The sequence below is a fragment of the Lissotriton vulgaris genome, chromosome 7 (genome assembly GCF_964263255.1).
Source record: "Lissotriton vulgaris chromosome 7, aLisVul1.2, whole genome shotgun sequence".
Classification (NCBI taxonomy): domain Eukaryota; kingdom Metazoa; phylum Chordata; class Amphibia; order Caudata; family Salamandridae; genus Lissotriton; species Lissotriton vulgaris.
This window is the reverse complement of record NC_141695.1, coordinates 159530192-159543280: the sequence shown is the minus strand read 5'-3', so window position 1 is coordinate 159543280 and position 13089 is coordinate 159530192. Positions and strand designations below refer to the sequence as shown.

The following is a 13089-nucleotide window of genomic DNA, read 5'->3' as shown; positions in this document are numbered from 1 at the left end:
GGAGATGAGGCAAGCTAATGCCCAGAGTTGCCGAGTGTGATCCCTGGTTAGAGTAGGCACCGAGATGAGAATTATCAAGTCCACTGACCCTGGTCCACGACCCTGCCACGTCGGGAATTGAACCCTGGTCTCGGGCCGTCCTCTGGTCTCGGGTCTGCTGCCTCTAACCAGTGAGCCACACCACTCCACTAATAAGGTTGTCCAGGGCCTGTGCTGCAGCTGCATCTCTGGACCCAGTGGTAATTCCTCATTCTCAGTCCTCTAGACCGTGCTGCAGCTGAGTCTCTGTTCATACATCCACTACACTCCAAACCAAAACACATGGGTAAAACACAGAGCCATTTACAACACCATTAGCTCTAATTCTCAAAAATGCTAAATCTATTGCATTGAAAATGCTTGTTTTTTCAAGGCGCAGCGACCGAGTCCCAGTGTCCTGTAATGCCATCCACAACACTTTTCTCCAAATTGAAGGAGCCAATAAGAGAGCTTTGGGTCCATGACCAGGCTTTTGGGGTCATGGACCCAGAATACATTACTGGAAAAAAACTCGCTCATCCTACCAGATTTGTTTATTTTTTTAATTTCGGCCCATGGACTAAAAATCCAAATGTAAATCTGTTTTTACTCCTATCAAGCCCATCCCAAAACGCTCTTCAAACTCTCTTTTCTCGAATAGATTTACACTAAACCAAGCAGCAAAGGAACCTTCTTGAGGAGAGTTTTACTGCCATGCCAAGTTGGATGCAATTCTGTTCATCTGTTCTTTTCTGTATTGAAAAGGAAGATTCCTTAAATGGGCTATTTCACTTATATTTGACCCTGCCCTCCCTCGCCCCTTTTTTTTATCCTTACACTTGATGAATCTGCACTTTCCATTGAAAAGTAATATTTTGATTTGCCTATAATTCTGTCAATGGATTTGCATGAAATTCGGCAAAACACCACCATAGTCAGCTAAGGTTCAGAATGCCAAATTTCATGCACATCCGTACAGTTGAGAAAAAGATATAACAATACTTAACTCATAAAACGTGTTTTTGTTGATTTGGTGTGAATCCACCCATTCGTTTTACATAAATCAGCATTTTAAAAACTTGCTGGGCAGCTGGAAAAGTGTAACACCTCTGTACAGACTCCTGTCAATCACATTTGAGTTTTTTCTCACTGTCACTGGTTTAGTGTCAAGCTAATAAAGACAATGGCATGGTGGTAAGCAGGACATGTTTACCCACTGCTGGTCACCCACACACACTCATGGGCAGAGGTAGGCACCTGACATGCTGACTGTAATTGACTCACCGACACACCATTGGAATTAAGGTCACAGCTACTAAAAATGTAGTTCTGAAGATTAAAGAAATATATATTCTCAAAGAATTATTGTAAATAAAAAAGAGGTTATAAGTGATAGTAGTTTAAATGTATGAAAGGCAGAGTCATAATATATTTAAAAGGTTCATTTAACCTTCAATTCTTTTTAAATAAAAAAAATAGTAAATTCACTTAAAAAACATAGAAACAGAGCCACGGTTCTGGCTCATCGGTTATTTTGCTGCACGAGCGACAACTCAGGTCACCCCTTGCACTGTGTATGACATCACACATGACATAATTCATGACAGCACAAGTGACATTATTTATGATATCATTGATTACATCACTGTGCCTATAAAAAACAAAACATATCAATGCATAGAAAGGAAAATAATAAGAACCTGCACTCAATCTTAGACCAAAATAGCGTTTGCTGCATGCTTGTCTCCCACACAGACTCATGTAAGCATAGAAAGACTTTCAGAACCATATACAAAGACATACATTAGTCATACACCACACACTCACACACATTCACAAAGACAGATGTATATTGACATATTCAGAGCCACACTTAGGAACACCATTTGCAGAGCACTTTAGTCTCAAACCCAGAATCACAAAGACATAGGGTACCCCTTCCTGCACAAAAACAATCTTGCCTGTAACGCAGGCACCCTTGCACCAAGGCGCAAGGGTACCTGCATTGGCACTAGGCTGCCTAAACTGCACCTGTGCTTTGTGAGTGCAAAAGTGCAGCATATATTAGTAGATATGACACATTTCTGCTCTCTCCCTTTCAAGCAACGCAGCGTAGCAAGTTGCCTTGCTGCAATGTGTTGCGTGAAAGGTTAGTACATCTGGGCCTGGACTTCAAGAGCCTACCAGCATGGTTACTAAGGAGCGATGGTCTCCCTATTTTTATCACTTTGTACAGGCCCGGAATTCTGATCAGGTTCAGAATACGTATGGGAAGAGAGGGTGTGGTGCTTTTATTTATGTAGATTCAGCTCCACTGTTTGAAGTCAGTGCTGATTATTCTCCCTGTGTTATTACCCAACATACAATTCACTGACTATAGTGTTTCATGCACCAGACACAGAAATAGTGCCCAGTAGCCAATCATGTACCTCCTAACATCTTACTGGACACCATTCACTCGCCGTTCTCTTGCATAACAAGCCATCGATGCCGAAACACTTTGTCAGGTACAATTAATCGTTTCTCTTTCTCTTGAGAGAGAAACCATTCCTCCACACAGATCACAACTCCACTGCCAGTGTACTCCGCTGAGAAATTAGAGGCTCATCCCTGCTTCCTCCAATTTGTGTCCACACGTTATGCCCAAGTACCAATAACTGAAACCTCACCAGGGATCCAGCCCCATCACGAAACACTTGGGGGCCAATTCACCAAAACGTTGCGTAGGGCAGCAAGCCACCTTGCTGAGTTGCGTAACAGGAAACCGTCAGTAATTTGCCGTATTTAACATAATATGGCACTTTTCTGTCTTTCCCAGCACTGACGCCCAATGTGCTGCCTAGCGCCAACACAGGCTCCCTCGCACCAAGGTACAAGGGTAACTATGTTGTAGGCAGGATTATCTTTGTGCAGGAAGGGCCACTTTCCTGCACAAAAACTATACCCTGAGGCGTTTTCCTCTTAATAAAGATATTTCTCCTCCTTACGCCTCACCTGGGGAGGTGTGGCCTTATGACGCATTCCCGAAGTATACCAGTAATGGAGAATCGGAGCATGCACTAAAATCCATGGGTGTTGCATGGGGACACCCATGCACCACCCATGAAACACCTCCCTGGGGAACAGAAATGCAACGCAGCGGTTTGCACTGCGTTGCGCTGCTCCAAAATTATCCAGCCACTCAGGGCCACGCCAGGGGGCCTTGCGTGGCCTGATAAATCTAATTTATGAGTTGCGTCACTCTTGTACCACTTTGTGTAGCGCAAGGACGACACAGCTTATTGGTAAATATGGCCCCAAAATTGTACTCGGGTCATGGGGGCACTGCCTTAATGCTAATGAGAAAGACAATCCTCCTCTGATCCATCAGGGAACTCTAAAGAAATGAAGTGTGCTGAAGACGCTGACTGCAAGCCTTACTGACACAGTGTGTTCTCATCGCTCTCTCCTGTTAAGAATACTAGAACTGACGGTACACACTGGTCATCTTCGGTCACTCTTGCTCAAACACCAGTTTAACCCTTTCGATGCTCATGACGGAACTGTTCCGTCATGACCACACCCATTAACATTGGGGTCCAGCACCGGCGGTAAATCGGGGCAGCACGGATGAGGTTAAACATGGATCGATCTTCTTATCAGCCCCAACAGACCATTTGCACGCGGAAATCACTTTACAACTTGCATCCAATGAGCATCCAGTCATACATAGTCTTTCATTCTTCAGCCAATCAGAGGTTCAGTCTTCTCAGTGCCAGTAACCAGTCTTTACTAGATCTTATTCTAAAAACAGGACTTCCTTTAGTTACATCTAATAATAATGATCATATTAACCAAGCAATGTTACGCTATTCAAATAATGCATCCTGAATCATTTTGTGAGCAAATATGTTGATCAACAAACATTAACCTTCCAAGGACCTTAGAAGCACTCTTTTGGCATCTTCTGCAAGATCATCTAAGATGCTGCGTAGTAAGTAATAAGTAGTAGCAAAAGAAATCCCTCCAGAGAGCAGTGGTATGTTGCTCATGAAATATTCAAAAGTCATTAAGGCGCCATTCCCATTCTTCATCAACAGTTGTGTTACCAGTTGAGTGGTTATTTCTGTAGAAGCCACCTGTGATTGTATCACTGATCTTATTGTTTCCACTGGCTTATTAATTTTTTGAGCAACTCTTTGAAGCGATTCTTCATCCAGGCCAAAGTCCCTGAGATACCCTCTTATCGCTTTTATCAAAATGGCGATATCACAGGCGATCGATAGACCTGGGACAGGCAAGACAGCAATGGTGCATGATAATGTGGCCAGCTTCCATATCTCCGTCTTCAGGGCCTCTTTCTTTTTGTCCACAACATGTTGGGAAATGTTGGGCAAAGAGAGCAGGAAGGCCTTTCTCTTATGTTCGGGAAGTTCCTCTTCTAAAACCTTTTGCATCTGCAAAAAATCAAACTTGCCAATGTCAAAGGAAGATAGAAGAAAGATGTGTGGGCATTTCAACCCCCATATAGTTAGGTTATTTGTGCAATCATCTCTCATCTTTTGGAGTATTTCCTCCATGTTAAATTGTTTCTTTCGACGTTTTGATGCATTAATATCATTATCAATTTTTGATCGCACAAAGTAAAACTGTTTTCCCATATTTTGAACTGCATCCGCGAGCAGGATTAGGTTTTCCCTAATTCTCTCTGTAAAGACTAGGATAAAGAAGTCATAACGATGAAAGTTTACTCGCTGAAGATACGTCTCGGCCATAAAGTTTGTTGTTCCAATTCCAGGCAAGTCCCATAGTTTGACGTTTTCCCGATGTTGGTAGGGATACGCCGTAGGCACGGTTGTTTTCTCCACCGCACTTGTGGGGGCAGCCCCTTTGTCGTCACTGGTCATGCCTCTCATGGCATTGATGAATGTAGATTTACCACAGCCAGATTCCCCTGTGACAGCAATATCAAGCTGTGTTTTCTCTAAGAGTTCCTTAGATAAACGTAGTCCACAATCTGGCAGTCGAAAGGCAGCTACAATGTTTTTGAATTCCTCCTTGGATATTTCAAATGGTTTAGCATTAGTGCCAAAATGAGCCATGTTAAGTTGGATCTTCCGAGTGTGAGCTTCTTTCTCTTTCGCTGTAAGTTTTCAAGGTGGCCTACAGTCAAACGAAAGGGAGAAAAGAAGGTAGTACAAGAAACTATTAGTGATTGAAAGGAAGACCAAAAGGTGATCAAAATAATGTAGCTATGCATAAATAAAATCTTCTAAACTTTACTTGAACTTTAAGACATCATAGAAAAATAATTTACCTATCAAACTTTGCAAACATATACTCAAGGGCTTATTTATGAGCACGTCGCTCTGCCGGTGTGTCACTTTTTGTGACGCACTGGCGGTGTAAAATATGCACCACACTGCGACATATTTACAAAGTGACTCAATTAAGCAAATGCGTCACTTTGTAAACTCCTGTGCTACATTATACCTGCATCAGGTATAATATATGCAGGGTAGGCGTTCCCCCGCAAAAAAGGCTAGTAGAAGTGTTTCAGTTAAATCTATTAGATTTCACTGCACGACTTCTAGGACGCAACTGCGTCAAATCCTTACGCCTGCCTCATCGCAGGCGCAAGACTGATGCAGGCCCTTTCACATGGGGCCTGCCCCATGTGAAAGGACACATTGCTGGAGTTGAGTCTGTTTTCAGAACAATGTGCCAGTTTTGCACCTACAGATACGTCAGGAATCTGTAAATCCTTGTGACATAGAATGCCTTATTTACTGTAAATACGGCGCATCCATGGTGTCGCAAGAAGAGCGCACTGAAAAGTGTTGCATCGCTGTTTTCACGCAGCATTGTCAAAAATGTCGATGATATGATGGGGGATGAACAACTCTAAGTTGCAGAGGGGGTACAAAGTTGTGGGAGAAGAGCATCTATCTACAAGTGATACAATCTGAACAGTTAGGGGGCAGCTACTCGCGTAAAGGTAGAGTCAAGCCATTTGAGGATACATTTGTATCTGAATATGGGAGAATGTAATGAGCATTACAGGAAGTAACTGGGTTTCATGAAGGTCGAGTTAGGAAATGTGTTGACGAATGATGCAGAGAACCATAGAAAGTGGGTATAAATGAACCATAGATTTACTACTCTTAATTCGACTTCTATGTTCCTAGATAATATATAACCCGACTCCTGTAGAGGATACAGATGGCCAACACAGAACAAAGTATCAGAAGGAAGAAGTGTCTGGAATTCTGGGCCCTGCGAGTAGACCGCTATGGGACGCATAAATAAAGCTCAGGCTACTTTTCTTTGTGAGAGACGCCAAAGGGGATTACATTTCTTGAAGGTCGACTAAATAAGCTTTACGATTGTTACATATTACACATTGCTTAGATTACTGTGATTGGTTAGATGTGCAATGCTAATTAATTAGCACATTTATGCTTCCTTCAACATGACCATGTAATGTGGCACACTGCCCTTGGCGTGTGGTAAAAAAAAGTGTCCCCTTCCCATAATGACAGCCTGGGTATTGAGCAACGTCTTTAAACTCCTTTTTTTCAACTGAGGGCTATGTATGCCATACCTGGAAGACGTCCATGGGTTTCACACTCCTGTGTGGGATGCATGAGTAAACAGGGACCCTCTGATTTCAGGGACCAGGTATGGCTGGGAGTCAAATTGATGGATGGCAGTACATCGCCTGCAAAGCACCGCGAAGCTGGTACATCTGAACATCTCTAACTCTCATCAGCGATCACCAACTGATAGAAATAAATCAGTGGTCCTTGTTCTAGGACTTGTTAAGGGAGTGGAGTCATCACCAGGGGCTCAGGTTTTGAGGGTCTGTTTTGACTCTGGCAGACGACAGGAGCCAAGCGTCCCCTACACCAGCAGATAGAGACCAGGACACCACACCTTCCGTTTGAGAACACGCTCTGTATCAATGCTGGGAGGTAGATCGGGCAGTCCGGTAACCTGCACCTATGGTTAACATCTCAGACAAGGAGGGACTCCCAAGACACATCTCTTGGCGCCGCTGGAAGCCCACTGCTAAACTATGTATTGTAAGGAAAATCAGAACCTTGATCCCACTCTTCCTGTCCTATCATTGCAGGATGAGGAGCATGTTCAGGATCAGCAAACACAGAAGAAAAGTGAGGACCAGTGGAGAAGAGCCAATGTCATGCCTTTGGAAGGGGACATGATGTTGGTAAGATTAAAGGTCCACAGAAGGACGATTCACCTTTTGACCTTCAGCTAAATCTGATCGCTGACATCAAGGGAGTCTTCTTAAATGATTGAGAAATTGACGCAAAAATAAAAGAAACGCCTGATATTTCCGCATACTGAGTGGAGAGCTCAATGGACTCTAATTGGCTGAAAAGGGCACTGCCAACAAAGATCTCCCACCCACATCCCACCATGAGACTTTCTGAAAGACTTAATGGGCTAAATGTTGCAGTTCTTAGCTGAGCAAAGAGGAGCTTAAGGGCAGATTTATCAATACTCTGCACCAGTGCAAAGTCACCCAAAAGATGCAAATCAGCATAGTGTTGAATTGTTCTTTACTTTCCAACGTAAAACTTTATTTACGCTGGAAACATGTTTGAATAACATAAAGACGTCATTTGAAATACTTTGCGTCGAGAGGCATCCCACAAGGGGGTTCATAGTTCTATGCCAGGACCAGAGGCTTCGTATTATGCTGACTCTTTCTTCGCTGTTTATTAAAATAAATTCACAGTAGCCAACAAAAATTCAAACATTCTCAAAACAAAATTTCCCGACATTTCTCTACTGACGTCAAGAGTGATACACCAATCAGGCCAAGCCTCTGCCGATATAATGGAAGGATGCCATTATAAAGCCTCTTTCTTTGCTGATCCATATCTGAGATAAGTACCCAACTTTATTCTCTCGTTATTGTGTCAAGTGTGCTGTTGCTAACAATTGCAGTACACCCTTTAAATGTTAAATGTTGTATACTTGTAAAGCGCACAGCTGCCCCAGCAAAGGGGCGTCCCGGCGCTGTATACCGCTGGGGAACCCATCCTGGCTTTCCCTGTGAGATGGTCCCTCCTGGGCATCTCCAAGGTGAAGACAAGCATCCTCGGCGCTGATGGGGCCGTTAGTAGAGATTAAGCAAGCTATTGCCCAGAGTTGCTGAGTGGGACCCATGGTTAGAGTAGGCACCGAGGCGAGAATTATCGAGTCCACTGACCATGGCCCAAGACCCTGCCGCGTCGGGAATCGAACCCTGGTCCCGGGCCGACCTCTGCTTCCGGGTCTGCCGCCTCTAACCAGTGAGCCACACCACTCTGGGCTCTGGACGATTATCGCACATCCAACCTGGGTGCTCAGGAGGCAGGTAGTAGAGCATTAATCACTTGGACAGTGTTGTCCCATATCTAGCATGCCGCCCGCACGGTCGCAAGGCGGGCTTGGGGGGAGTGACTGACCACAGGGAGGTTCCCCCCCCCCTCCCTGGGCAGGCACAGGCTGGACATTTTGTTTGTCTAAAAATATATAGCCCAAATGTAGCCCAAAGGAGCCCAACCCTAAAGGGGTTGAGCTCCTGCTCCCAGCCACCATTTTAGGTTTGTTGACCTGGTAGCTGGAAGCTTAGGCGTAATTTGTGTTTTTTGTGGTGGTATTGATTATATTAGTTAGCTTAGCTATATTATATGTCTTAGGGAGGCAGCAGCGGTCTATTTTGCAGATGAAGCGGTGTTGGCTCATGAGGATTTCCGAGTCCTGGAAGCCCTGCGGCACTCAATGAGGTAGGCCGGATGGACCTCGTGGTTGGCGATGTGGCAGGCCCGTCGAGCCCGGCGCGACAGGCCTCCGCGGGCGTGGCGGTGGCCACCTGCAAATCTCCTAAACGTGGCCTGACTTCGCCAGTAAGTGAGCGGGGCCGCCCACAATCCAAAAAGGCTTTAACTGTGCAGGCGGGGAACGGTGTGAGCTCGGGGGAGGCTTGCGGGCTAAGGCGCAGGGCGGGGGGGCCGCTTTGGGTGCGGGCGGCATGGCAGTACTTTTGAGGGACCTCTCCCGCTTGCAGGTTTGTGGGAGAGGCCGGTTTCCACCCCCGCGGTGAGGGGACGGCACGGGGCAGTAAGCGGCACTTCTCCGCTCTGTCGTTCGTGGGAGATGACTCTGTGTTGGGGGAAAGGGGGCAAGGCGACGGACCGGGAGCTCCTGACATTATGGAGGAACCTGGAGCAGGCGGGACAGTGGTGGGAGAAGTGGGAAGTGGGCGCCCCACCTGTACGCACTCAATTTCTGCCCGAGGCAGACACCGGTGGGGAGGAACTGGGGGGCCTGGCTGGGGGTCAGCAGCTGGAATGCACGAAGGACTTTTCTTTTCTGGTTCCCTCTGGGTGCGCATGGATGTTGGGCCCTCCGTCAGCAGGGGGGAGTTCTCTGGGGGAGGGGGAATGGGTGCAGGTGGGAGGGTGGGAGAGTGGGCAGATGTTGGTACCCGGCAGGGCACATGGACCGGACAGGACCGCCACGCGTGCCAGAAGTGTGGTGGGGGGATGGGCCACGAGTCTGGCAGGAGGGGCAATTTAGGGGAGGCAGTAGAAGGGGGCGCTTTCTGGGGGTGGGGAGACAGACGTGTTTGGGGGTTTGGAGCCAGCTAGGGGAGCCAGGGCGTGGGAGGGGCTGGATATCTTCCCCTAGTGGGCAGAAGGGGTTATGGACAGCGGGGAGAGGGGGCATCTGGATGGCAAGCCACACGCTTTGGGTGGGGCGGGAGCGCACGTTTCTTCAGAATTGCTGGACGGTCAGGGGGCTGGGGGATGGGTGAAGGGCCCATTTGGGGGTTTGGGCCAGAGTTGGGGCCAGGGCTCAGGGTTGGTGCAGGCCATGTTAGATTGGAGCAAGGATGAGGAAGTGGGGGACTCCCCTTAGGGCAGGTGCACGGTGAGTTCTGGGTTAGTTAGGAGCAGGAGTGGGGGTTGAGGGTGCATTGGGTTATCAGGAGTATGGTGCGACAGAGCGAAGTGAGGGGCCCAGCACGCCAGCCCAAACTTTTTCTTTACAGGTTGGGGGGCGTCGTAGTGTGGCGGACTCGGTAGGGCGGGATGCGGCCCACTTACGCTGAGGTGAAGGCAGGGTAGAGCCCTGCGTGACGTATCCCGTACTGGCGGGGGATCCCGTCACGGCCAGCACACGAAGGCCCCACACGGCCTCGCTGGCTCCAACGTCCCATGGAACACGATGGTTAACTTTACCAGCGGATGGAGAGTCACACGGAGGTCAACCTATGAGGGAGCACCGGCTGGTACAGTCAGCTCCCCCGCACGGAGGTCAAGCAGGGGCTGTTAGGGCCGGCATGGGTCAGGTGGGGCACAGTAAGGCCCGGTGTGTAGGTTTTGCCGCAGAGGCGCTACATGAAGAGGAGGCTTTTGTACTTGATTATGACGAGGATACCCCCGAGGAGGGGGAGCTGAGGGAGGTGGATGAGGGGGGGCCCTCTCTTGTCTCTCATAGTGTGTGGCAGGCACCGGTGATCAAAAGTGCAGCGATGGCTAGGTCCACGAGAGAACACGGCCCCGTGGTGAGGGCTCCTCAGCCAGCGGCTTATGTAGAAGAGGCGGCGAGGCGGTCGGCGCCTGTCCGGGCACCCACTTTGGAACCAGGTGAGGTTGCTAGACCACGGGCCAAACCAAAAATGATGTCTGTGGGGACGGGGTGTGATTGGGGGTAGGGGGTGCCTGAGGGGAGACTACACAGGGGTAAGTACGTTAAAGATGCAGGGGTGGGCCCTGAGGCTGGGTGGGGGGGCGATCCAGGCGCTAACGTGGAGAGCGGGACAAACACGGAGGCGTCTGGGGGGGCAAGGACCCCTTACATTGCGAGGAGTTGAAGATTAAGAAACTGCCATATTTGGGGGTGACCAAACCTTTGGGGCACATGTAATGTTGGCCACCAAGGAACGTATTTGGAAGGGGGAATACGTAGACCTATTGTAGCTATTGCACAGGGAGGTGAGGGCTAAAGAGGGCTCTAAGGAAGAGGAATATGAGCTGGCTAAAAGGCCTAAGGTGCCGGTGACGATTGAGAACTGGTAGAAAAGATTATTTTCCTGGACCGTGAATTTGAGAAATCACAATGTACCGAGACAGAGAAACTGAATTCTATATACAAACTGAATATTTATTAAAAATACATGTTAAAAAAGAAGCATTAAAACTTATATTCAATTCTCAGTGCCCCACAATACAAAAATATCCATAAAATCACACTAAACACAATAGGACAATTATGACCAGCATAATTACACAAGACAGAACAAGTTGTATGATTAAATTTGTCAATACTATTTGTACATCTAATATATTATTTCGCAACACGATGTCATACGTTTTCAAATAATTAATGATTGACAAAAGTGTGCTTTATGTAATTGCACAGGTGGATGCGTCGACACGTTTCGATGGCTCAAATGATTCACACCATCTTTTTCAAGTCAACTTCAGTTTCTCTGTCTCTGTAAGAGTTTTTTCCTCTTTTCCCTATAAAGATATACAATATTAGAATGATCTATATCATAGTACATAGCACATAGCATTTTACATTTTTAGTACAGGTGTTAAACTTAAGTGCTGTACTGAGACTTCAATGGATACTATCTCTTGTCTTGATGAATAGAAACAAAATCCTCACACAGTTGGAACATTGTAATCATTTGTTCATCATGATATGTTTTCATTAATATACATTGCTCGTTGACCCAAAAGCTGTTGGTTTACTTTAATCGTCATACGGGTGTAAGTAAGGTTGGGCACTATACTATCCTTCTTATGGTAATAAGTTATTTTTTTTTTAAAACACAAGGTTTAATATTTCTATTAACTGTTTAAACTAGTGGGTTACAGACTGGCGCATAAAGGGTACAAATATACCTTTGTTGGATTGCCGCCCTCTATGTTGTAAATAAGATCGTGTTTGAAGAATCCCCTCTGGGTGTTCTGTTCCTTTCTCTCGTGGGATCTAAATGACAAGTATAAGTAGTAGTATTAAACTTGTTGTTGTCTGTGATGTCAAAAACTTCCTGGCGGGAGCCTCCCCAAAATAATAGGATCAAATGTAAGAGAAGGCGGCTCACCTTGTATAGATTTAAATTGGGGCTTCTATGTATTAGTTATTCGATCTTATTCTTGGGCTTATTGTTCGCTCAAAGGGCGTTTTCTCCTGCTGAGAACAATCTATGAAAAAAAACAGAGCTTGTTGATGTGACTATAAATATAGGGGTTTTGCTAAGGATTATTGATACCCTCACCATGACTTTTACCTTATCATGAGTCTTTTGGGATGAAAAAAATCGCTGGCTCCTTCTATTTAGTACCGGTTTTTAACGAATACCTTTCGCCCTCTAATCAATTCAGGAGGATACGGGGTTGCTGGTTTTCGTACTGCAAGAATAATAATAATAATAAAGGTGGGGTTGCGGTTTAATCGAAGTTCTAACTATTTTCCATGTAGTCTATCTAACGCGTATACCGTAGACGATTGAGAACTGGACAGCAGCATTTTCAATATACGCCAGTGTATACTGTGAGAAGTTTCCTGAGGGCTGCGTAGCATTATTCAAATACATGGATGTCATCAAGAAGGCACAGATCAAGGGGGTGGATAGGCATGGGTGCAGTATGATGAGGAATTTAGGGCACATATGGCATGGGACCCAGAGGCCAAATGTGGGGAACTGGACACAGACTTGTGGCAACATACCCTGGGGCCGACCACAGGTGGTAAGACTGTGTTTACGGCGAGCGGGCTGCCGTTGGTGTACCGGTCCTTTCAGGGGAAGCCCACCCAGGGAGGGGTGGGAGGTGCAGGGACATCACAATCGGGGACAGGAGCGTGTTGGGACTTTAATAAAGGCCTATGCATGAGGTAATACTGCAAGTTTTGGCATGAGTGTTCGAAGTGTGGGAAGCGCCACCCCTTTGCTAAGTATTGGGGCGTCAAACCACAGGGAAACTAGCAGTGGCAGCAGGCGGGTACCAGCACCTCTGGCCCCTCTCAGCAATTCCAGAGCAGTAGGGGGGCAAGGGACCG

At 46.6% G+C, this 13089-nt stretch overlaps 1 protein-coding gene across 1 annotated transcript in view; it reads right to left on the bottom strand.

Annotated features, from left to right (window-relative positions):
• Positions 1-567: 567 nt before the first annotated feature.
• LOC147701058 (interferon-inducible GTPase 5-like) overlaps positions 568-13089 on the bottom strand; it is a 55453-nt gene continuing 42931 nt past the window's right edge. The window contains exon 2 of the mRNA XM_086929853.1: positions 568-5160. Within this exon, the coding sequence (XP_086785979.1) occupies positions 3924-5099 (1176 nt within the window). The 5' untranslated portion in view covers positions 5100-5160 and the 3' untranslated portion in view covers positions 568-3923. The remainder of the gene's footprint in view (positions 5161-13089) is intronic.